Genomic DNA, 27,121 nt, shown 5'->3' on the forward strand with positions numbered 1-27,121 from the left:
TTCCACACTGAGACTTCAAAATAATGAGGATGTCTTCTCCCCCATCATCGGAACTTATATAAATAAATGGAAGCTTTCCTTAAGAGTTCCAAGCCTCAGGAAGCTATTCCCAACAATCCTCATGCATCCAAATATTTAGTGTTCTCCTCTTTGGGGGACATCTTTAGAACCCTCTCACAAGTCACACAGAAAGTCTGCTGATGGCTTTACAGCTCCATTTTGTGCTAGGCTTGAAAGAGTTACCTGACTTGACTTCTTGCCAGTTTGACTTCACACCTGGTTCCCCAAACTTGACTCCTCATTATTTTGCTTCTCATCAAAGGTGCTGGATTTACCATCATTAGGATACACATGTGCCATATGTGCTTATAAAGAACAAATTCCCAAAGTGTTCTCAGCAGCAGCTGGCTGCTGCCCAGCAGGCACAGCCCTGCCTGGGAAAAGTAATGATGAACCCCAAAGATGCTGTCAGATAGAGTTTATAGTGTCATCGTGGCAACCGTTTGCTGTGGTCCAGTTAATAGAGGCAGGAGGCAGAGAAATCCTAGGCAGACAGGGTTGGGTCCCCAGTGAAACCCCACCTTCAAGCCAAAAACAGCCTGAAACCCACAGCCCAGAGTGAGAACTTCTATTCCTGTTTTCTCACTCTCTCCCAAGTGGGTCTTTCTGAATAATGCCTTTCAACCAATCGAATGTTGCCTCTTCCAATACTACCTATGGCCTGCCCCGCCCTTATCCTGTGCCTATAAAAACACCAGACTCAGTCAGTAGAGACAGAGATAACCTGAATTTGGGGAAGAGATGACCTGACTTCAGGGAAGAGACGACCTGACTTCAGGGAAGAGACGACCAGACTTCAGGGAAGATGATCTGAACTTTCCGTCCCTTTTTCAGCTCCCCTCTTTGCAGAGAGCTGTTTTCTTTGCTCAATAAAATTCTCTGCTTTCATCACCCTTCAATCATCAGCATGACCTCATTCTTCTCAGATGCTGGACAACAGCTTGGGACTCACCGAGCATGGGTACCCAGAAAGGCTGTATCACTGGCCCTTTGCCCTCACCAGTGGAGGGCAGCTGCCCCATGTGACAAAGCCAGGGGTCAACTGAGCTGCTAATACTCTGCTGTTCATTGGGCTGCAGATGGCACAGCTAAAAGCACTAATTAGCACACTAACACCCCCTCTGGGGCTTCAGGGTCCCAGGCACCCTTACCAGGGCACTGCCACATTCCCCTTGGGGTGACATGCCTGGACTGGCCATGAGCCCTGCATGGAGCTTGCTCCTGTGTCAGCACCTGGAGTGGCCGACCAAATCCTGCACTCACTCTCTCATGTGCTCCCACTCAGCTGAGCACAGTGGGCCAAGTAGGTGGGGCACCACTGCTGTGAGTCCAGCAAAAAGGCTGAGAAAAGTCCTGTCTCTCCTTCTTTGTTCTCCTAACTCTCCCACTCTCCATCTCCCCATTCCAATTCTAAAATATTCTTTATGATTTGTGTCCAGCATCTGCCTCAACGCATAGCCCAGAAAACTTCTAGGACCATATAATGAAATGGACATCTGTTCCATTCTTTGGGGGCAAACCCTGGTTTTGACCCTACTCAGGTATACCACAGGCCAGAAGCAAGATAATAAACCCAATACCTACCATCAACAGTCTTAGTGGTAAACAATATTGGAAATAATAAGATCTAATAAGCATGTTTAAAAAGCAGTCTCTTTACCTTACAATTAGACTTCTTATAACTTTTCCACTGGGCTGGGAATCTGTGTCTCTAGAGAATGCTAAGTATGTCCACTAAGATAGAGGTTCACACTCTCCTGAGTTGGGAATCCCAGCAGGAGAAGACAGGCACACTTGGGAGAATAGGAAAAGTGCAAAGGTTTCTAATGGGAATTCTAGGTAGTGGTGTCAAATACTTGGGTATCTCCCTACAGTGGGCAGTAGCAAGTCAAAAGCAAAAACACTAGGGAACAAGAAGGGCACAGATAAAGCTACACTATCTTCTGTAGCTAGGACGCTGATTTAGGTCAAGGAACTAGAAGCACCTTGAGACCACAGCTTGCTTTGCCCCTGAGAATAATTGTCTCCCCTAAGACAGGCCCCAGAAGCCAGTCCTTTCCCATGCTAACAAAGCATTTTTTGAGTGACAGATAAATACTCTTTCACCATATGAATAGTTAGACTAAGAAAAAAACAGGTGCACTCAAAGGCCCAGAGAAGACAGGCAAGAGAACACAGCAAGATGACCAGGTCTCAAAGGCCCAGTGTGGTGGGGGAGGGGAATCATAGCAGCAGAAGCCTAGAGGCCTGAGAAAGGGCCCTGCATTCTAGCAAAAGCTGCCTCCCACCTTTGCGGGCTGCAGAGGCGGGGATGGTGTCAAAAGTCGCCTAATTCGCATAGCAAATACTGCTGTCCTCACTGTATTTGCTTGGTTTAACTGCTTAGTAGATTTGGCTACAATTCCATCACATGGTATATCTTGGTGTCCCTTTAGTGAAAAGTCTTCACTGAAGAATCCAGAAGAGTTACCATAAATATGAATGACCAGGGGAGAGTGGATTATACTTGATTTCCTATTTACTTCTTTCTCCAAGGTCAACAGAAAAGAAAACAGCGTTTGAGAAAATTCTTTGTTTGCAAAGCTAAGACACACACACACAGACACACACACACACACACACACACACACACACACACGAAAGGCACAGTTTGCTGCTAAACATAGCAGTTAATTGAAAAAAAATCATGTCACATTTAAGGCAGAAAGCCTGTGCTTTTTTCTTCAAAATAAGAGTTTTCAGAAAGGGTTCCCTCATTTCTATGCTATCAAAGTTCAGTGTCTAGTTTAAAGGGCTTCTTGTCTTCAAAGTAAACAGACCAGTCCCCAGTTCATATGTGATAAAAGAAATATGGGAAGGAACAAAAGAGCTTGACATGGCATAACAGTGAACTTTTTCTTACCAAAATGCCATCACAGCAATCAGAGTTATAACCAAGGTCTGGAAAACCCAGTTAGGACACGCCTGTCTTTTTCCTGAAAGATAAACCTATAAAAAGGTTCAGTAATGAGCAGTGATAAATTAGCAACTCTAACTGTGAGAAGGGAGCCTGGAGAATTGCTCCCAGCAGGGGTATTTGCTGCTCTCTTGGGATAGTTTGAGTGCTTGCCTCAATTTACATCTCTTTCCTCCTCCCTGACTCTCTGAAAATAACATTCTTTCAAAGTCTATCTCAAGTACCTCCCTTTCCTTGAAATTCCAAGCTACAGCAATCTCCCTTTTCCCAGACATCCTGCAGACAATGATCTTTGCCATTCATTGGGCACTTATCTTTGCAGTTTTATGAGAAACGGGGACCTGAGATGAGATGTTGTCAGACCACAGATGTCTATCTCTTTGAGTAGGATACTTTTGAAAATCAAAAGATCTTCAAGACATGAAGAGATGAATTCCAATGGAATGATTTCAGGTATCATGACAAATGGTGAAAAAGGTTTTTATAGAATGAAATCCCACTAAACACTTTTTAAAATTATAACACCAGTATTCAATTTGTCACCTGTATATACAGATATCTCTGGGCCTGTGTCTTATTTATTCTCATATTCATTCAACAATATTTATTGAGCAATGTTATGTACAACACTATAGGAGACATGAAAATTAGTAAATTATAGTCTCCAGGACGTGAATAAGACAAAACTTTAGGACTGATACATATTGGCATAAAAACTTGCATATGGGGAACAGGCCAAGAGCTGCAGAATAACAGCTGTGGAATTGCTGGGGAATCTGGCTGAAGAGATAGGAGAAGTTTTCTGCCCACTTAAATGAGGTGCTACTTAAATATGAGTTTCCTATAAATGCAATAAGGAGTATTATGTCCGCTCTCTTCTGGGGATGTGGGATAGAGTCATGCTTTTGGTTAGTAGGGTATTAAAATAAGGAAGTAATAGCTTTAAATTGGTTCTTGGTTTAATTTATTGGGTAGAATAAGGTGGTAATAATTTTAAATTGGTTCTTTGTTTAATTTAGTGGGCTAGTTATCTGACTAAAGCAAATGTTCTTCAATGTAACATAGGGTAGGGGCATAGGATTCCCTATACCATTTTTATCAAGTACACAGACCCTTAAGGCTATTGTAACTGAGTCATCTGTAAGTACAGCTGGAAGCTGCTCTGATGACCAAGAAGTCAATGGTTTATACTGTTCTGAGGTCTCACAGAAACTGTTCTGAGGACATCTTAATAGTGTACTGCACAGAGAAGAAACTCAATGAAATTTGTTGAATTGACTGGAATTAAACAGGATTAGTCTCAGGGTAAGTGCTTTCCCCTTCAACCTACCCCCACAGCTGCTGAATTATTTTAAGTCTCCATGCTTTTCCTCAAAATCCTTTGACCTAATATAGAGAAATGGCCTAAGACCTGGAGTCAGACTGGAGTTGAGTCTTCAAGTTATCTAAATGTTATTGATCCTCATTTTCTCTATCAATAAAATAGGAATAATAAAATAATGCCTGCCTACTTTTCAGAGTTATTAGGCATATCCAATGAACAGTGTAATGGCTCTCAAATTAAGGTGTGCATAGAATTACTATGGTGCTTGAGAAAACCCTAAATGCCCTAAATGTAAAATTCTGATTTAATAGGTTTTATCTGGGGGAGAGTAGGGGCTGGGAACCTGTAAGAGGTAGGACAATAAAATGTATTTATCCATGTTCTTTTTTTTTTTTTTTTTTTTCTTAGATAGGGTCTTGCTCTGTCACCAAGGCTGGAGTGCAATGGCATAATTTTGCCTCTCTGCAGCCTCTACCACCTGGGCTAAAGCCATCCTCCCACCTCAGCCTCCCTAGTAACTGCAACTGTAGCCACCAAACCCAGTTAATTTTTTAATTTTTTGTAGATATGGCGTCTCACTGTGTTGTCCAGGCTAGTCTTGAACTCCTGGGCTCAAGTGATCCACCCACTCTGGCCTCCCAAAGTATTAGGATTACAAGCATGAGCCACCATGCCCAGCCGTCTTCATTCTTTCCCTTTCTCTCTCCTCCTCCAAATAGTCAGTGAATTCTTATTTGAACGCTGGGGAGCTTCCTATCTCATCCTGAGTCCTACCTATAGTGAGAATGACCCACCTACCTCTTGGAGGTGGAGAAAGAGAGGGAAAAAAGAGGAACCCTACCGACTGAATGAGAGCTACATCGGGAGACTTCAATCTTCCTCCAGAATGAACACCATCTTGGCCAGCATTGGGAGCTGTGTGGAAGTAAAGGCAGGGCCCAGCCAGGCTTCTTACCACCTGGTAAGACCCACTAACTGCTCATAGCATCAATTTGCTCATTAACAAGACCCCCACCCTACCCCAGAATACCACTCCCCACTCACACACAAGCATTTCAATGACCCACAGAGTCCCCAAGGAACAGAGGACAACTAGGAGATGGGTGGTGGCATGGAATGAAAAGTCAACCTCACAGGAAGAGCTCAGATCTCTTAGCAGTTCAGCACAGAGGGAGCAAGCACTTCGGTTATTTGTATTTTATTGAGCTCCCTGGACAAGTCTGAAATGAGATTCACTAAAATATTGAGTTTGAACACATTAATAACAAACTATTATGCAGCACTTTCTATGTGCCATGCACCCTTCTAAGTGCTTTACAAATATCAATTTATTTAATCCTCACAATAATCCTCTACAACACTATGAAGCAAGTACCTTTATCAACTCCATTTTAAAAATAGGGAAAATGAGACACGGGAAGGCTAAGTTTCACTCAAGATCACACAGCTAATAAATCACACAGCCAGGAATTTGAACCCCACAAAAATTGGCTCCAGAATCTATGCTCTTAACCGCAATGCTATGCTGCCTCCTTTTTACTATCTGTTTTTAAAGAAAGGAAACTATACAACTTAGATATTGTTATTATTCAAAATGCCTTCATGGCTTCTTTATTTTCAGCCTTATCTTCCACTATCTTCCCTAAACAACTCCCACCTAACCCTTCAAGGAAGCCAGTTCTAGCCACCAGACTTTCATTTATGCCATTCCATCTATAACTTCTCCTTCAATTCCATTGCTGTCTACCCAAAGCTTACTCCTCCTTTAAGGCTCAACTCTCATAAACCTCCTGACACTCTGAGCCTCTGCAGCATTGATGACATCCAGGTACAACTGTTCTTTGTATTTTTTTCCAATCTTCCCTGGCTACAATGCAATTCCTTAGAAGAGACCTGACTCATCCTTTCTGCCTCCCACATGCCCTCTACAGTGACAGCAAGAGGTCTCTGAGTTGAACGGGTGCTCTTTAAGGCCTATATGAGTCCCTGACCCTGGGACCACACCCCAGCTTACACCCCACCCACATAACCAAGACACTGAGCCACTTAATGTTTTTTAATTTAAGTTGTCATACTTCTGGGAATATTTTCACACTGGGCTCTCCACTCATGTATTCATTTGATAAATATTTCTTGAGTGCCTACTATGTGCTAGTCCCTAGTGACATGAGAGTGAGGAAGGCAGACACAGGGCCTGCTCTCATGGGCCATATATTCTAGTTAATATTCTGAGATAACTGCAAAATAAAGAGAACCTCTTATTTTGCAAGATGGGAGCTACACAGATTGCAGGTGACCAAACTGTACCTATCAGGGCTGCCATGGATGTGGATACCATTCCCTCTGTCCCACTGAAAACCGTTTAGTCCAAAGGGTACCTTTCCTACATTCGTGTTTTGTGTTTATTGAGTAACCTACTATGTGCTGAGTGCTGTGCAGAGAGCTTTAGCTCCCTTAATCCCTATTTAAATTCCATCAACAATCTTTGTAAATACTATAATTGTCCCTGTTTCCCAGTGTGGTTGAGTTACTTGTCCCAGAGCACTTCTATGTGTATTTTTACCCGGGTATTTGTGTTTGTCAATACACTAAGGAGCTTGTCAGCTGCATAATACTTTGCTCGCATTTAGTAGAAGAATTTTGAACTCTTTCTGAATCCTTTTAGAATAATTCAACACAGTATAGCATGAGGAGTAGAGAGTAAACTGAGGCAGTGGCACAAGCATCAAGTCAACCTTTAATAGGGTGTCATTTAAGGTCATGGATATCTTCCCCAGGGAAGGGCCACCTTTGGGCCACTGCTGGATCAGAGGGAGCAAGCTGAGTTTTGTAGCTACTTACAAAGTGCCGCTAGAAAGGGTGTATTGCAACTTCTCCCTTACTGATATTTCTCTGTGATGGAGAGGGTGTCCTTCAAGTTAATAAATGATTAACCTTAGCTTTAACTATAAATACTATCCTACTTAATAAATGCTTTCTTTATTCACTAATAAAACCATCACATTTTAACCTTTGCCAGCAAGTAAATACCTATTCTTCCATTTGCATATTTAGTACTAAATATCAAAGGGAAAAGAGGGATTTGAGGATTAACTAAAGTCCCTTTGGGATCTCTAAAGCCAAAGATAAGGGGGTGGGGGTCAAGGCATGTACATAGATCTGGCAGCACAAGGCCATCTGTATGCCGAGGCTGCTGACTTTCACCTGAAGGGGACAACATAAACAAAAACTTGCAGATAATAATTCTGAGATTGATATATTCTGTGCTCGTTTCTCTAAACTTTGCTTTTAAAAGCCATTTAATATCTACTAGAGGGCTAATATTTAAACACATATAGTACATAAGGATGCAAACTAGGGATTTTTCTCAACAAATAAATGAGAAAAAAATTCTTGACTGATTTCTCTAAAGACTTTTTAAGTAGAAAACATCATTTCCTTTCATTGTAAATTTGTCTATTTACCTTGTTGTTTTTTTTATGAACGGCCCTTCTTGGAGAAGATGCACTAACGGCTCTGCTAGATTTGCTTTAAAAGAGAGAGAAAATTGGTTACTATTCAAATACCTCTCCAGAAGGTATATGACAAAGGCCCAGGCTGTCACTAACATAGCAATATGACTTTGTTTTGCAATACAGTGATATTTTGAAAACAAAAAGTCATGGCAATTGAGAGTTCCTTTTGTGAAAAGGAACTTTAGTAAGTATAACTGAATGAATTAAACATTGTATTTCTCTTTTTCTCAAAACTAAACCCCAGGAAATGTACATTTACCTTCTTAAGCAACTGAAAAAAAAATAACAAAAAGTTTTCCCCCGAGGACCAAACATGGTTTTCTAAATTTAGAAATGACCACTTCTCCTCATTAAAGGATAAGCCACCCTTATGCTAAAATTTAGCACTTCCTATAACAACTGCTACTAAACAGATGTCTCATGGTTTTTTTCCACTTTTAAAACAGCAACAGGGCTGGGCGTGGTGGCTCACGCCTGTAATCCCAGCACTTTGGGAGGCCGAGGTGGGTGGAACACCTGAGGTCAGGAGTTCAAGACCAGCCTGGCCAACATGGTGAAACCTGTCTCTACTAAAAATACAAAAATTAGCTGGGCATGGTGGCGGGCACTGTAATCCCAGCTACTCGGGAGGTTGAGGCAGGAGAATCCCTTGAACCTGGGAGAAGGAGGTTGCAGTGAGCCAAGATCGCGCCATTGCACTCCAGCCCGGACAACAACAGCAAAACTCAGGCTCAAAAACAAAAAAACAGCAACAGAAAAAAATAAGAAAGTTATCACATAAGACAATTGTGCTCCAAAATATTCTAAAAGAAAAATGCAGACTTCATTATCAGAAAGTAGCGGTTGCTGTTTGATCAAAAAGACCATTTAGATTGATCTTACTCTGGAAAGAGCTCACTCTCTCCTTTCCCCAAATTTCTATGGCAATCCTGGCTGCATGTACCTGATTGTGCTTGCTTCACTGGCTGATGATTTCCAACTACTGAGCCGCTTTAGCTGGGCCAGCTTTCTGTTCCATATTTCTAACTCTTCTATTCGCTCCTCAAGGTTGTTAGTTAGTTTGCACAGTTGCTTCACTGCACCTACATTTTCCATAAAGATCTGGTCCTAAAAGGGAAAAATCAAACAGAGTGCATAAATTAACAATTTGAAATCACTACAAGGCTGTCCACAGCCCATTCAAAGACAGCTGGATTATACCATTGAAAATGGTTACAGACACACACATCTTCAAGTTCATTCAAGTTAAATCTGGAGAGGTTTGAAACTGAACACGGTCTTGCTAAACTGCTGGCTGTGTAGTAAACTGCTTCTGTTCAATTTCCAATAAAATGAAAATACGACCTTGTAACTCAAAAATGGAGCTGAAGGACATTGGCAAATCTGGAATTGAAAGATTTATTTTCAATGGCCATTATTCCATATTTAAAATTCTGAGGCAGGAGAATCGCTTGAACCTCAGGAGGCGGAGGTTGCAGTGAGCTGAGATCATGCCATTGCACTCCAACCTGGGCAACAAGAGTGAAACTCCATCTCAAAAAAAATAATAATAATAAAGAAGAAAAAAGAAAGTCAAAACAGCCTTCTGAATGTTAATTGTCTGTCCACCACCAAAATTCCTAGAAAATGACTCTAGTTCTCCCTAGTAAAATACGCATCAAATTGCTCATGTGAGGGAAGAAGGAACAAAGACCTGGGCTTTTCTCTGAGTTCTGTCACCTACTAGAAGTGAGACTCCAGACAAAATGCAATAACCTCTCTGTGCTTCCATTTCTTCATCTATAAATGAGAAGATAATTATTGAGGTGTCAATATCTGCTTCAACATCCAATGAACTATTGTATACTGCTTATATTGTAGCCTAACTTAAAAAAAAAGCAATTTTTTTTTAAAGCACATAGTTCTTCCTGTTCACAGAATGTCACTGACACATCAGAAAAAGAAAGGGGAGACCAACCAAACGCAGAGTCCAGGCCATCCTCTTCCCCACCCACACACTTCAGTTGTCATATGAACACATATGCCCATTTCTCAGCCATAACAAAAAGCCTGGAAAGCTCTTATCAACTAACATCCCAACCCCATGACCTCTCCTCCTATCTTTCTCTCTGTTTGCAAGTTCAAAATCCCACAGCACTTTCTGAATTGCAGAGAGGCTGGTCCAAGGCTGAGTTCAAGGGCAATAGAGACTGTTTTGTGGTTGAGGGTCAAACTCAGGGCTATGTGGCTTTGAGATTCTTATCATCCAAATTGAAGCTTTGAGGGTTTCGAACACTGTAGAGCAATCACTCAGAAAGAATCAAAAGCTGAACATTCCAGATTCAAGGCTTAGTGTATGCCGTTCAAAGACAGATGTATCTCATGATACACTGGAGAACTCTCTGAAACTCCCAGAGCAGCCACACAGATCTGTTGAGGCCCCCTGAACACCCTGCACTCTCCAGTGTTTGAGACCTCTTTCCTGTAATTACCTATGATAAAAATGCCCTTCCTCAAGGCCAGTCCAAATCCCATCATACCCAGTATCTCCCCAGAGACCACTAGTCAGAGAGCACCCCTCACTCTACAATGTCCTCAAAGCATGTTCAATTCTATCACCTGGCCATTTGCCTTGTATCAGGTGTTATGTGACTGTCTCCCACCTGGATCATGAGTTTGTGGAGGGCAGAATTATGTTGATTTATTTGCATATCTCACCAGTATTTAGCACATGCCTTTGCCCACAGGAAATGCTCAGTAAGAATGGACACAAGTGAATTGAAAAGTGCTATGAGTTAGCAGCTTAGGGAAGCAGAAAACCTTCGTATTTGGGATGCAAAGTGACCAAAGCTTGATTTCTGAGGCCTATGTTTGCTTTAAGAAAACTTACCAAAAAAACACAAAAAATCCAACAACAAAAAAATCATACTTGTATCAGCTTCTCAAACGTCATCAGAAAACCCTACATTTTTCCCGAAGTCTTACCATACATCCTTCAAAATCCATCCAAATAAAAAATTGATAAAACCATCTGGAGTAGAATTTAGCAATATCTAGCAAAATTACATATATTTTTATTTTTGAGCCAGTAAACCCACTTCTAGGACTCTATTTCACAGATCTCCTGGAGAAAAGTAAGAAATAAAAGAGACCACAATCAAACCAAATGTCCATTAATAGGGGAATTGATAATAAACTGTGGTACATTTGCATAGCAGTATACTATGCAACTGTAAAAAGAAAGGAAGAATATCTCTATATACTGTTATGGAGCAAAGTCTATAGTATAAGAAGAATACAAAACGTCTATATTTTCTGACATTAATAAAATGAAGGATAAACAAAAACTAACTTAAAACTGTTACACATAATGGAAAGGAAGAAACAAGATGGGTGAAATGGATAGAACCCAGATTCTCTGAATGTATCCTGTTTTTATAAATTAACCTTTAGAATATGTGGGTATTTTATGATTTTTTTTTTTTTTTGAGATGGAGTCCCGCCCTGTCACCCAGGCCGGAGTCCAGTGGCACGATCTCGGCTCACTGCAAGCTCTGCCTCCTGGGTTCATACCATTCTCCTGCCTCAGCCTCCCGAGTAGCTGGGACTTCAGGTGCCCACCACCACGCCCGGCTAATTTTTTGTATTTTTAGTAGAGACAGGGTTTCACTGTGTTAGCCAGCATGGTCTTGATCTCCTGACCTCGTGATCCACCCTCGTTGGCATCCCAAAGTGCTGAGATTACAGGCGTGAGCCACCGCGCCTGGCCCATACGTGGGTATTTTAAATACGTATAAAAAATAAACAAAATTTTTAAAAACATCCCCTAGAAACAGAAGGCAAAATAAAACAAATAAGCCTAATTGGGTATTGAGTTTCTGGTTTAACCTTACAGAGAAGATTGATTAAGTGACTTCAAAACATAGTAATTTGACTGCCCATTCCCAGAGAGAAAGAGCCTGAAGACAAAAAATAAAAATTAAAAAAAATCAACCAGCAGGGGAATCTTAAGCTTTTTAATAATCATACTGTTAGTAATAATAGTGATAGATTATACACACATAGACAGCACACATATATATTTGGATAAAACAAATACATAGTTAATAGTGCCATAAACCAAGATTTTTAGCATTTAAGAAAAGAGATCTAAACATAAAATTAAAACATTTAGTAAAAGCCTAGCAAATCTAAACTCAAGTTAGAAATATTACTATTAATTTCTGATATATTTTATTTCTTAAAAGAAAAAGACATTTTCTAGCTACCTTAACTAAAAAGGACTGGAAAAAAACTTCCCACCTACTAACAATGAAGACTCCTCATTGTAGTCTCTAAATACTATTCCCAGTGAAAGGACCCAGATTTTGGGTACTTTTACAGATCTAGGGTAAGATATGTCTGAGGTGAACCTGGAAAATCTTTCACTATGAGAAAATAAGGAAGCTATCACAGAGTACTGTGGTTGGGTCAAAATGACTCAGGAGCTAACTGAAGAAGCTCTTGTTGGCCAAAGATAGAACATCAAAGGGCTAATTACCATGACAGAACAAAGAATCAAATGTGCTTTAAAAGCATCCAAAATCCTATTCAACTTTTAAAAATAGTTTATTATTTACCTTTGGGAGACATTAAGGGCTTAACTCATTTTTTAAAAAATCTTGTAAATAAAAGAATAAAACTTTTGTCCTGCCTGTCCTATATAACATCTACATATTTGAAAGTTCATTTAAAAAGAATTCCAGATAATAAATTTCAGAGAATAAATAAAGAAGAAATGATAGAGTATCACTGTTTTCCAACCCCTAATGAAACAATAGATCTAGGCAATAATCCTCAATGTTTACTAAAACTATTGCACGTATTTGTTTCTTTGTTTTATACATACATATGTAAAAACAAGTGGGGAAATTTCAACACCAACTGGATTTGATAATATTAAGGAATTACTGTACATTTTTAGGTGTGATAATGTTACAGCGGTTCCGGTTTTAAGAGGTCATTTTTCTTTCAGAAAAAAAGTATTGAAAATCTGTAATAAAATAGTATGATGTTGGAGGTTGCTTTAAATAATCTAGTTGGTGGGAGAGGGTCGTTGGTGAGTGATTTAAATAAAATAAGATTGGACAAGAATTGAAATGAATAACTGGGGAGTTTGAGTGAGGCATACATGGGGTTTCATTACTATTCTCTCTAGTTTTTTTATACATTTGAAATTTTTCATTGAAAGTGTTTTTTTAAATCACAAAACAAAAACAAAAATCTCCTAACAAAAGCCCTTCTAAATTTTCTAATCCTGCTACAGGTTTTCCTTTATTCCTAAATTTGTTGTAATAAAAATAAGGCAGAAATTATGAAGATAGAAACAGCATTCTATGATTCTAAATCATGATAAATGTCAAATCATTATTTACTATGTTTACCCTGTAGAGAGCCTTATACTATAATTACAGCTGTATTATTTACAGTGGATCACATGGTCAGCTGATGTCCACCAGCAGCCCAAAACAGATTTCCAGCCGTCCTCTCTGACCCTCCCTGCACCCTGCTCACTGGCAGGCAATCTGCCATGCAGGACTGTCAGTTCGGCATCCTAAATCTCCCAAAGCTACCCACTTCTCTCCATCCTCACTAACAGTACTGATACTCTTTTTATTCCCTTGGTAACCACCTTCTTCTTTAAAAAAAAAAAAATTGCTTAATACGTTAATTTATGATTTAGCTCAAGCCAAAGCAGACTATGGAAAATTATAATAAAGTCCCCTCTAAACTACAGGAAGTTTTTTCTGCAGTATTTTCCTCAACAGGACTTTCAATACTGCCTCATAGGATACAAGCAATGGCTGCAATTGACTGGTTACTTGTCAATAATGATAAAAGGCCAGGTTTAATTTCTCCAACTCAAATTTGCCAGTACCATATATCTTACAGGTAGATCCAATAGGCAAGGAGATAATTCATATGTTTTCCTATTCAAGAGGAAATAAAAGTGGAGAGGAAATTTACTACCACTTTCCTGATTATAATTATGGCTGGCTCTGACTTTATGGATCCATCCAATAGAAAATTACCGAAAAGTAAATTTCCAATACATATCATAGGGGTTGACTCTTACTGAAGTATTTGGAGTTCTGACTGCTGTCCCCCATTGTCACAGTGAATCTAGTATAACTATGTTCAAAACTATAATCTAGAGTTTTTCTGAAAATGTTCTTTTCTACGCAAGTGATTAAGTCTGTATGAGCAGATTTGAACCAAGAACCCATATCACAGATGCCTTAGGAACTTTTTTCTAAATACACATGTCTGGACCCCATGTAGAATCTTGGATTCATGAGCCAGACACATTAGCTCACACTTGTAATCCCAGCACTTTGGGAGGCCAGGGTGGGAGGACTGCTTGAGGCCAGGAGTTCAAGACCAGCCTGGGCAACATAGTGAGACCCCAGCTCTACAAAAAAAAAATGTTTTAAAGAAGCTTGGATTCATTAGGGCTGAGGGGCATTTTGAAGTCTCCCAATTTGATGCCCATCCTTGACGACTAACCATTTTGTAATTGAACCCAACTAATTACTCTACTTTGTCCAGCTATTAACGGTTTTAAATAGGGTCCACTACCTCAGCTGAAACACAACTTTACAGTTGTGATGTAAAAATGATTAAACTAGCTTGCCACCAAAATTTTCTAATGAGATTGTGAAGCAAAAGGTGGCAACTGCTTCAAATAACCTAAGAAACTTTTACTCACTGTTTGAGACTCGCTATGGAGTTAGGGTACATATGGACAGAATGAGCATGTTTTCTAAATGGGCACTAGAGGCAGTCCGGCAAATGTATTGCACATGAAAACAACAGGAAAGCATTCATGAAATCAGAGCTGTTAGTGAGCTCAGAGCGGGTGTCCCTTATCTAAAACTCATCTTCCACTACAGCCCTCTTCATGCTCCATGCTCTCACCATATTGAACCATTTGCCGTTCACGGAACATGGCAGGATTCCTCTAGCCTCTGGATCTAGCACATGCTGCTTCCTCTACCTGAATCACCTGTCCTCCCCTGCTCCCACCTTCCTCAAACTTGGTGTCAGATTTACCTGGAGAGTGGGCTCACCTGGACAGGGCTTACATTTCATCCATAGTTGCCACTCCAGCACAGACTAATAACTCAGTACACATTTGATGATTACATGAATAAATATTCTTACAGGTGGTTCATGGCACGAGGCACTGAGAGGTCATAGTGTTCCTCTCTAGAGAAATGAAGAGAGTACCCAGCGTCTAGTTTATTCTTTTATCTGAAGTATCAGAGAAGCAAAAAACAAAACAAAACAGAACAAAAACAGAAACAAGAAAACACCTAAGGCCCAAATTCCTTTTTCATGTTGGGAAATGTCCATGGAAATGTGAGTGAATTAAATAAACACTAGTGTTTATCATCTAGGGCAATGGGCTGGTGATTCGATGATAACTAACAAACCAGCTTCTACTCAGGTTAGGTCCTGTCCTCTTTGCGAGGAGATTGGCTCAGGAAACAGATGAAAGCCCTTGAGTTCCCTCTCACCCCACCCCCTCCAGGAAATCCCTGGACTCGGCAGAACACAGCTTGGAAGCTCCTGGGTCCATTGCAGGTCTAAAGATAATGTACGCAAGATATTGGGGCACAGCCAGGCAGAGGAGCTGATTTCTCCTCTCTTTGGAAGCTACAATTCATCCTTTATTTAGCGACACTGAGCGAGGGTAACTTAGCCTGATGGCAAAGTGAGCTTCAAGAAGTTGAAATAGGCCTTTATGTCTTTCCTCATAAGAGAGCATTGCAGACTTGAAAATCTCTCCTTATGGTAAATGATGCATCCGGTGTTGCATGGACTGATGTTGTATAATAAAACCATGGGAATAAAACAGCCTGTAATCGAGCATTGTAAAAATGATTGCCAACGGGAGAAAAACTGTCTTTAGCCAAAGGGTGTGTCTGGCAATTGTTTGGGCTTTGAATAAACTCAGCTTTAGATTTTTGTCCAGGAGTTTATTTTGCAGAGAGAGTACTGAACCCTGACATGGATTTAAAAACACAGAATCCTTAAACCAGAAAAGAAGGCTGCTGGGATGGTGTGGAAGCTCAGACTTCCAGGTGGCTTTTCAACAGGTCTCTGGAGGACAGGCTTCCCTAGCATGCATATTTCTCTTGCAAACAGGACAAATCTTGGACTCCTTTCTCTTCTGCTTTACATGGAAAGAGCACGAGATTCATAAAAGTGTTTAAAATTGTGTGCAATATTGTTGCCCTTTGTTTGCCTTAGAATCCTCATTTAATTTTTGTTATTTTCATTTAAGTGCAATTTTCTGTGGAAAGGGCTTGAGTCCTTTGAGACAAGTTTCCAGTTGAACTAGCAAATGTCATAATTTGTTGTGATTCTTTGATTTCTTGTCTTACCAAGATGATTAACAAGCTCCTTTTGAAGGCAGCGACTTTGTCTTGTGACTCCTCAGGGCCAACTCAGTACCTGACACATGCACCTCAATATTCAATTGATGAACACAATCAGTAGTTCTTTATTAAGCACCTATGATATGCTAGACACTCACCTGAGTGCGGGGATAAGACAATTAGATTAAGTAGACAGGATCTCTGCCCTCATAGAGAATATTTTCCAGTGGGAGAAACTGACCAATAACAAGTAAACCACAAATAAATAATACAGTTCAAAGGTATAATTAGCACTAGGAAGGAAGCTAACAAGGCATTGGAATAGAAAATAATTGTCAGTCTCTTAAGCTGTTACTATAGACTTGGTATATTAATTTTATTTTTGAAAGTACCAGGAAAGAATAAAATAATAGAGTCAAGTGAAAAGTTATATTCTTGTCCCGAAAAAGACAAGTTAACCCAATGAAACACTGAGTCAAACCATTCACAGAAGGAAAAACTTAATAGCTAACATAAGAAAGAGATGCACAACTTTATTACTAACCAGAGAAAGGTAAATTAAAACAATATGATGCTCCTTTAACTCAATCAGAATTGCAAAATTTAGAAAGTCTGATAATGTCAGGTGTTGAGGATACAGAGAAACAGTAAGCCTCATGCATTGCTGTTATGAAGGAGAACTGAGCAACAGTAGGCAGTATTTTATAAAATTAAGTCTGTGTGTATCCTGCACCCCACTCCTTGTATTTGTTCCAGAGAAAGCCTCACATCTCATCTCTCTCCTCCCCATTTCCTTATTGATCCTATTCGTTCACTTGACTTGACACTGTGCTTACCCCATGTTCTCTTCTTACTTTCATCCAATCCTCTCAGCCCTCACAGATTCTCTTCTTCCTCTACAGGCCCTAAATGGATGTGTTCCTCAAGGTGTTGCTTTCGGTTCTTTGGTTCTTTTTGTTTCTCATTCCATATAAACTTGAAAGTCCATAGGGCCAAGAAGGTAACAGGTAGCAGTGATGTGAGAGCACATGAAGCCTCACTGGAGGGGCCACTTCCCAGCCCAAGTGCCCCCAGCCCTTCTGATATTTCAAAGGACCCATAAATCTGATATTTTTATGAAGATCTCCTAATTTTTAAATATAGGGAACAAATCTGAAATGTTTTAAAACACTATGGGGGAAAAAATGTCTGCAACCCAGACTTGGCCACAGGCTTGCAACCTGTGACCTATACCCATAACCTTTCCCTCCTTAATTAATGTCTTCATCCATGGCTGCAGCTTCCTCTCTACCCTAACTGCCCTCCCAAGTTCTACAGTCACGGTCACCTTCTGGACTTTTTTTTTTTCTCATCTGAATGTTCAGTTGACATCTCAAAGCCAATATTGACCTTATCTTTTCCTCAGAAAATCACTTCTCCTTCAGATTTCCTTAAGTTAATAAAACCACTTCTCTTCCTTTCATGGAGATTTAAAAACTCTGGCATTAATATACACGAATTTTTATCAGGGGTATCCACAACGTATCAGATACTGTACTAATCAACACAGCATTGATGAGGCAGATTCTCTGACCTCAAGAGTCTCACAGTCCAGTGAAGGAGAAAGATAATGGAAAGAGAATGGCAATACAATGTAATAAATACTCTAGAAGGTGTATATGCAGAGGCCTAAGGCAGTACAGAAACAGGATCAACCAAGGCATCACAGAATTCATTAATTCATGTTACCAATATTTGTTGAATTCCTACAGTACTTGAAGTTCTGGGGTAAAAGCCACAATAAAGTATTGGATAGTTTTAAAAAGCATAAATTTCTGCTCTCATACAACTAATAAGAGAGATTGGCAAAAAAAAAAAAAAAAAAAAAATAAGTCAGTGAATAAACAAGATGATTTCAGTTAGGGACAAATACCCTCCAGGCTGCCCTGAACAAGTTTACAGTTTGTTTACAGCACGTTTACAGTACAGGCCCAACTGAGGGGGCGAATAGGGTCTGCAGTAGCCAGAGGAGGCACCTTTTTAAAATTAGAGCAAAGGCACTACACATTCTCACAGTGGCCCTGACTCTTAAAAACAAAATGAAACCAAGTGACGCAGGGACTGTGTTAGATGGGGTCGTTAAGGAAGGTCTCGGCACTGCTCTAAGGTCCAAATGATGAGATCATCTGAAGAGTCTTTAGGGCTGAGAACCACTCAACAGAACAGCTCTGAGGCAGAAACATACTTGGCAGGTTTGAGGAACAGAGAGAGGGAGGCGCTGGCAAACAAAAGGTACCTGCATCCGGGGAAGGGGAGCGGTGGAAGCTACTGGAGAGAGATGGAAGCTAGGCAGCACAGGGAAACGCCAGGCTTTTGAAGGAATATGTAGGAGTTTTCAGTGCAAAGTGTTGGGCAGCAGCAAAGGCTTCCAAGGTAAGGACACAAACACATCATATTCTGAAAGGGCCCAGCTTATTTGAGAAAAGGTGAGAAGGTCGTTTAGTCTGGCTGCACCGAAGGTATCATGGGATTAAGGGGTTATGGGAGCATTAGGAAACGAGTTAGAAAGAGAAGACTCCATCCCAATTGTGGAGGGGTTATAACAGTCTGTAGCCAATAAAGGGCTGGTGGGAAAGGGAGATTGTATGATCAGAGATTTGTTTTGCTTTGTTTTTAAAGAAGATAATTCTACTGGTGGCTAGCAGGTCAGTTAGGAGATCATTATAATAGTGTGGGAGAAAAAATGGAAAGAATAAAGAGAATAAAGAAGAGAACTGATATACAAAGATACTGCCAAAGGAAGAAAAATAGGACTGAGTGTTTAATTGCATATCATGGACAAGAAAAAGGAAGGTTTGAGAAGCCATCTGTCCTCCCTTGGCCACATTTTCAGTCCCCAAGCTCCATCATGTCTTCTTTTGCTTGCCTCTCAAGTCTTTCCCCTTCTTTTCCACCTGTGAACCTCTGCCCCATCTCCAGCTTTCTTTTCTCCTTCCTCTGAGCTGATGTAGTGCTTTATTTACGCATCCCATAGTATTTCTCACATTATTACTTAGAGCTTTATTACTTGTGTACCTGTCTTATCATCCCCCTCTTAGACCATAAGCTACTTGGAGACAGGAACTAAGGGTTACTTATCATTGCATCATTCAAATAGATAATTCCTGGTACATTATGATTAAAAAAATAGAATCAATGAGTAAAAAGTACCCACATACTAAGCCACAGTAGGGTGGTGTACAGCATGCAATCTTAAATTTAAAAAAATCAACAAGAATTGTCCAAGGAATAATTATTCACAAGACACACCTCACCTTTAAACAGGTTCAGCTGTGAATTACTTTAAGGCAGTACTTATATTTACTGGGTATGTTTTCCTTAAACCAAGCACATCTAATAATAATGCTCAAAAAATGTGATCACCTGCCCCGAAAGAATCACAGAAACAAATAAAGTTGCCAAATAAAGAGACAGATGAACAAGCAGAAAAGGCCAAGCTGCCACCGGTCTAATGCAGGGTTAGGCCAGGTGTCTACAGCCTACAGGTCCCCTTGCTTTCAGTGTCATTCCCAATCCCTCTCACTCCACCTCCTGCCACTGGGCCTTCACTGGGGCACAGGGACACTGTGGGGGAATATAAGAGAAGAGGCAAATTGCCCCAGATAAGTAGTTTGTTTTGTAAGGTCATCTCTCCTGAGAAGGGAGAAAGAAAAGCTGTTTGTACCAACTTTGACAAAGATCACCCACTTTGGTTGCTTGCATAGACAGTCTATAAAGATCCAGCCATTCTTTTTTCCTATTTTGGCATCAGGTTGTGAGGTACCTGCAGAAGTGACATAGCAATCATGGAGAGCAATATTTCAACATTTTCATAAGTGTTTCTAATTTGCATTTGAACTTCAATGAAAATTTCTTCACAAAAAAGGATCAGGTGGTGGGACAGAAATGGAGTGACGAATGGAGAGGCTGTAGCTTCATATGACCTCCTCCACTTATTACAGCACATGAAGCCCAGGACGTCCTGGCAAAGTTCCTTAAAACAAGCAGTGCTGGAGGTGGCAACCAAAGCCACACTGCCCACATGAATAGGTAGAAGTCCAGGAAAGCAAGAGGCTCGCTGTACATCCTGCTTGTTTAACAATTAACAAAGAACATGGGACAAGAGGAGCCACTTTACCTGTATTCTTAACAAGAAAGAATAAGGAGATGCTCTGTGAGGCTTTTATAAGGTAGGCAGGGATGGCCCACCGTGTTGAGGGTTAAACTAGCAAACAAAGTCTGTCCTCAGAAGTGAGGCACAGCACACTGCCGGGCTTCTCCTGCATCATCAGAGTGGGGAGATGTTCACTTGCTTGTGGTGTTACAGATTCTGTGAGTGTGGCCTTAGTGACATCTCCAGAGATTGCATCACTCCAGGATCCTGTTTTTTTGTTGTTTTTTTTTGTTTTGTTTTTTTTTTTTGAGACGGAGTCTAGCTCTGTCGCCAGGCTGGAGTTCAGTGCGTCATCTCGCTCACTGCAGCTCCACCTCCCGGTTCACGCCATTCTCCTGCCTCAGCCTCTCCCAGTAGCTGGACTACAGGCGCCCGCCCCACGCCAGGCTATTTTTGTATTTTAGTAGCGACGGTTTCACCGTGTCTCGATCTCCTGACCTCGTGATCGCCACCTTGCCTCCAAGTGCTGGATTACAGCGTGAGCCACCGCCCGCCAGGTCCTGTTTTTAAGAGAATCACAACATTTCCATCCTGGACTCCTGTGAGTTTTACCAATTTATAAACTGAGTGCTGCCTTGGCATGGTTTTCTCCTCAGGTGACACATGAATGAGGCTGGCTGCCTGGAACAGGAATGCTACCCCCTACCTCCCCAGACCTCTGAGTTTGCCTTCCTAGGAATGAGCTTAGGTTGTAGCCTCTCCTGGAAGAAGGAGGATGGACCTTGGAACTCCTGATAGAAAGAGAAGATTCTGTCTCAACTATTCCCAATCAACTCAACTAGGGAATGGGAAAATACTGGAAACAAAGGAGAGAACTAATTATTTGGCTGCCACAGGAAGACATTACCTACACATTGCCACTCAGGAACACTTCTTTTTTAGTGTTCTAGTGGAGGGTCACATCCAGAAGTTATATAGCTGCTTCCAGAGGGTAACCCCATAAGCCCCCACCTTGGCAGCCTGGTGACATACTCCCAAGGCTGTACCCTGGGACTAATAGCTGTGCTTATACTCCTTTCCTTTCATGACAGAAAGCTTATGAAAAAAAGCTTTAATTTTATTTTAATAATAAAATACTAAAGTTTTCTAATAATTTACTTCAAAAAAAGGACCTCTATATGGGCCCTAGAAATAATAAAACAGGCCCTATTTTATTTTTTAAGTAATTTATTGGAAAACTTCAGTATTTTATTATTAAAAATAAATTTCTCAGCAAAGTAGCAGGATACAAAGTCAACACAAAAATTAGCTGCATTTCTATATAATAACAGTAAGCAATCTGAAAAGAAAACTAGGAAAAAAATCCCATTTACAATCACATCGAAAAGAATAAGACTCTTGTGAATTAACTAACCAACATGGTAAAAGATTTGTACAATAAAAACCATAAAACATTGCTGAAAGAAATTAAAGAAAGCACAAATAAACAGAAATACATCCCATGTTCAGGGATTAGAAGACTTAATATTGTTACAATGTCAACACTACCCAAAGTGATCTACAAATTCAATGCAATCCCTATCAAAATCCCAACGTTGTCTTTTGCAGAAATAGAAAGATCCATTCTAAAATTCACATGGGATCATAAGAGAGCCTGAAAATAGACAAGGAAATCCCAAAAAACAAGAACAAAGCTGTATGACTCACACTTCCTGATTTCAAAACTTACTACAGAGTTAGAGTAATCAAAACAGTGTGGTACTCGCATAAAGACAGACATACAGACAAATGGAATATAATAAACAGCATAGAAATAAACTCTCACATATATGGTTAAATGATTTTAGACAAGGATGCCAAGACCATTCAATGGGAAAAGGACAGTCTTTTCAACAAATGGTGCCAGGAAAACTGGATATCCATATATATAAAAGGATGAAGCTGGACTCTTACCTAACACAAATATTAACTCAAAATGGATCAAAAACATGAATGTAAAACCTAAAATTATAAAACTCTTAAAAGAAAACAAAGGGGACAATCTTTACAATATTGGATTTGGCAATGATTTCCTGGATAGAACACCATTGGCATAGGCAACAAAAGGGAAAATAGATAAATTGGATATCATTAAAATTTAAAACTTTCGTACACAAAGACACTATCTCGAGAAAGTGAAAAGACAACCCACAGAATGGGAGAAAATATTTGCAAATTATATATCTCATAAGGGATTAATATGCAGAATATATAGAGAATTCCTGAAACCTAACAACAGTAAACAACCCAAGTCAAAAATGGGCAAAGGACTTGAATTGACATTTTTCCAAAGAAGATATACACATGAACAATAAGCACATGAAAAGATGCGCAACATCACTAATCATTAGGGAAATGTAAATCAAAACTAGAATGAGATATCACCTCACACCCATTTGGATGGCTACTGTTTGAAAAAAGAAAAAAAAGAAAATTAGAAGCATTGATGAGGACGTGGACAAACTGGAATCTTTGGGAACTGTTGGTGGGAATGTAAAATGATATTGTCACATGGGAAATAATATGGTGGTTCCTCAAAAAATTAAAAATAGAATTGCCATATGATCCAGCAGTTCCACTTCTGAGTAAATATTCCCCCCAAATTGAAAACAGAATATTGAAGAGACATTTGAATACTCACAATCATAGCAGTATTATTCACAATACCTAAAACATGGAAGCAACCCAAGAGTTCATCAACATAGGAATGGATACGCAAAATGTGAATAAGTTGAAAATTATTCAGTCTTAAAAAGAAAGGAAATTTCGATACACACTACAACACAGATGAACCTCAAGGACATTAAGCTAAGTGAAATAAGCCAGCCACAAAAAAAGAAAGAAATGCTCTATGATTCTGCTTATATGTAGTCAGAATCATAGAAACAGACAATAGAATTGTGGTTGCCAGGGGCTAGGGAAAGTGGATAAGGGGGAGTTATTGTTTTACTGGTACAGAGTTTTTGTTTTACAAAATGAAAAAGAGTTCTGGAGATGGATGGTGGTGATGGTTGTACAACATGATGAACGTATCAAACATCAATGACCTGTATGCTTAAAAATGGTTAAGATAATACATGTTATGTTTTGTGTATTTTACCACAATAAAAAACCTCAGAAATAAATATATAAATAAATGTTTCATGATATACCTCTCAAGTGAAATGATAGCCTAGGTCTGGGAGAGAGACTGAAGAATTGCTTCTATCGAAGATATGTTCTTCGGAAGCAGGAGGCAGTAAGTCAACTTCTGCACTCTGCTCTTGCAGCCCTGGGCTGAGCAGGCCTCCCGGACCATTTCATCTAAGAGTTTGTGGTACAGGGGCTGGTAGGTGGAAGATGGTGGCGGTGCCTAACATGAAAAGGCATCCTCTGCTTTGCTGCTCCAAGTGTGGCTTCTGACCAGCAAGGTTGGCAAGATTGGCATTACCTGGAGGCTGGTTGGAATTGCAGGATCTCTGGCCTCACTCCATTCTTGCAGAATCAGAATCCACATTTTAATAAGATTCCCAGTGATGCATGTGCACTTTGAAGTTCAGGGAGCATTACCTCCATTAACTGACAAATTATAAATTAGTCTCCACTCAAGCATCTCTCCCCATGACTACAAAACCCTTATATCAATTGGTCTTTCCTCTCAGCATCAAATATAATAATGCAGTATAAAACAAATCAGCATCACAGTGCATTTGCAAACCTTGCAAAAATGCAGGATTTCATAGAATCAATAGACGTGGTATTAGGGAACTCCTCAAATCATACACACAGCATCAACCAGCAAGGAACTGGCAGATTTAGACCCATTACCAAATGAAGAAGAGCTCATCTACAGGCATGATGGCATTCCTTCAAAAGAGAATGATTTGAATATCAAAGAATTAAGAGAGGCCTTTGGGAAAAAAATGATCACGCCCATGAATTTGTAAAAATGACCCACTTTATGATTATACTGTAAAAGTCAAACACAGTTTTATCAAAAAAAAACTATGCTCAAAAATTCAACACTTCACTTAATCTTTAATCATTCTAAGAAGAAACATATTGTGTAATTATAATTTAAGTTGCATTACATAAAATATAATGCATTTTTCATAAGTTTATTACCATTTTAAAAGATGAAGTCTAATTAAAACTTTTTTGTCAGTATTTATCATGATGTTTGGCCCTTGTTTAAAGTGCATTCATGCTAAGTGGACTTTCCTAGTGCCAGTTAAGATCTGCTGAACTCTAATTCTTACTATTGTGTATGCATTTTTCTTTTTATCATATGGAACTTCTTTTTGGTGCTTATAATCAATTTGAATATCAATTATAAGATAATTGATACCTACTCACTCCACAACTCAGTGAAGAATTATTTTAATGTCCCACCTCCTGGTTGGATGTTTCAGCCCGTTGTGCTATCACAGAAGGGGGTTTATCCCTAGACTGATAGCTTAAAGCAGCTGATATCTTTTCAATGATTACCTTATCCACCATGAGGAAGTTCTCCAAGGTCTCTCCGTTTCCACAGGTGACATCACCAACCTCTCTTACTGCTCTGGGCAGGATTTCTTGCACCTCCTGGGCAATCATTCCTATATACAAAACACTCCACAAGTTTAATCTTCAAAGAAAGACCTTTCTGGAGAAAATCCTCACTAAGCTTTTGCTTTGATCTACAATGCATTTGCAGCAAAGAAGGAATTTTGAGCCAAGAACCACTATAGGATTAAAAGTGGGAGTGTTTTCTGTTTTTTCTTTTCTTTTTTTTTTTTTTTGAGACTCTGGGCCAACAGGGGGAGGTAAGTGCCTTAAAATCCGTCCATAGAAGTAAAGGAGGGAGAAGGTGGCAGGCTAAGTGGATCTAGATAAGAGAAGGGGTAAGCAAAGTGATGTTTATACTCCAATCCAGGAAACCTAAAGAAGGAAGGAATATTTTAGGGGCAAAGGCTTCCTATAGGAAAAGAAAGGAAATCAAGCTAACGCCCCACCACCTCCCGACTGCCCAACGCCGTTCCTCACATAGGTTGAGCTGCCATCTGTCCCTGAACCCTCAGCCCATGAGCAAGAGGACTCCAGTGCAAAGAAACTATATATTCAACCTACTCCACCAGTACCTTGGGGTGGAGGAGTGGGGGTGTTGAGTAAAAATGACACAGAAATTCTTTAACCTTTCCTGTTCTAGTGATTGAGTTTCACAGAGAACGAGTTAGATCAACATAGTGTTGTCAAATGCCATAGCACATAACCTCAAAATAAAGAGGAAATTAAAATTTTAATAGTTGGCAATACAAAATTAAAAGGGGAATTTGTGTGTGTACCTGTTTGATGGGCAGTGTTTATTCCCATTGCAGATGCAAATTCAGGTTTGTAGTCATATTCGACAATTCTCATTTGGGCTATTCTTTTCAGCTGTTCATTTGTGTCAACCTAATTTAATTAAAGGAGAGCAGATTTTACTCACATAGATGTTTGCTATTCAAATTAATGCCCAGAGTGACCCAGAGACATCACTGAATTGCTTTTGGACATTTTGCTGGAGATAATTTCTTCAAGTGGATTCCAAGCCAGGATTACCCAACTGCTGGCCCTTCAGGACCCAGCCACCCTCCTTCCCCTGGACACACCTCCCCCACACCACCCCAGCCAGCAGGGCATCCTCTACCTGCAATCACTGCTCTCACATCATTAAAGGCTGTCCCAACTGTCACTACAGGGTCCCAGCAAAATGATAACAAGACAGGACAGTGAACTTTCCCTAAAGCTAAATGGGTTTGATCCAAAGGATTCCTCTTTAAATTGAGAGATTTTGTAAATGATAGTAACAGCAGAATCTTTTTTTTAAATGTCTTTATCTGACAAAAAAAGTTGGCAGCCTTTTGTGGGTACCCTAAATTTTCTTTTGGAACATAACAGAATTACAAACAAATATAAATATTTATTGAGTAGCTATTGAGGCAATTAAAAGTAAACTGCCTGGGCATTCATCCATGTGATAGAGGAACCAAAAACGCTTTTTGTTGTCGTTGTTGTTGTTGTTGTTGTTTTGTATTTTGTAGTAAAGACGGGGTTTCACCGTGTTATCCAGGATGGTCTCGATCTCCTGATCTCATGATCCGCCCGCCTTGGCCTCCCAAAGTGCTGGGATTACAGGCGTGAGCCACCGCGCCCGGCCAATTGTTGTTGTTTTAAGAAAACCATTGTCATAGCCCTCAGCTCCTCCCTTGACACACTCCCCGAGGTGGCAGGAGAGCCCCTCCACCATCGTTTAGGATTCTCAGCCCTTCACTAGCTGGACTGGCTGTGAAAGATGGTAGCTTGGTGCTTAATTGGCTAAACGGATTAGCTTTACTTCAGGAAGTTATTCCAGAGTATAATTCTGAGCTTACTGCCATCATTCATTCTTTGTTTTATTCGACTAATATTTACCAATCACCTTCAACATATCATGCACTACTAAGTGTGGGGACTTAAAAAGTAATTGCCTTGAGCTGGAGGCCATTATCCTCGGCAAACCAACACAGGAACAGAACACCAAATACTGCATGTTCTCACTATAACTAAGAGCTAAATGATGAGAACACCTGGACACATAGAGGGGAGCAACACACACTGGGGCCTTTTGAAGGTGGAGGGTGGAGGGTGGGAGGAGGGAGAGGATCAGGAAAAACAGCTGATGGGTACTAGGCTTAATACCTGGGTGATGAAACA

The 27,121-nt window shown here is 40.1% G+C and overlaps 1 protein-coding gene across 1 annotated transcript in view; it reads right to left on the reverse strand.

Moving 5' to 3' along the window:
• The window catches only part of MYRFL (myelin regulatory factor like), a 122,526-nt gene that overhangs the window by 16,461 nt on the left and 78,944 nt on the right, over positions 1–27,121 (reverse strand). Inside the window, exons 12-16 of the mRNA XM_030819994.1 lie at positions 25,732–25,840; positions 24,896–25,005; positions 8,799–8,962; positions 7,805–7,868; positions 2,963–3,048 (exon numbers count right to left, since the gene is read on the reverse strand). Coding sequence (XP_030675854.1) covers positions 2,963–3,048; positions 7,805–7,868; positions 8,799–8,962; positions 24,896–25,005; positions 25,732–25,840 — 533 coding nt within the window. The remainder of the gene's footprint in view (positions 1–2,962; positions 3,049–7,804; positions 7,869–8,798; positions 8,963–24,895; positions 25,006–25,731; positions 25,841–27,121) is intronic.

Source organism: Nomascus leucogenys, chromosome 10, assembly GCF_006542625.1.
Source record: "Nomascus leucogenys isolate Asia chromosome 10, Asia_NLE_v1, whole genome shotgun sequence".
Lineage (NCBI taxonomy): Eukaryota > Metazoa > Chordata > Mammalia > Primates > Hylobatidae > Nomascus > Nomascus leucogenys.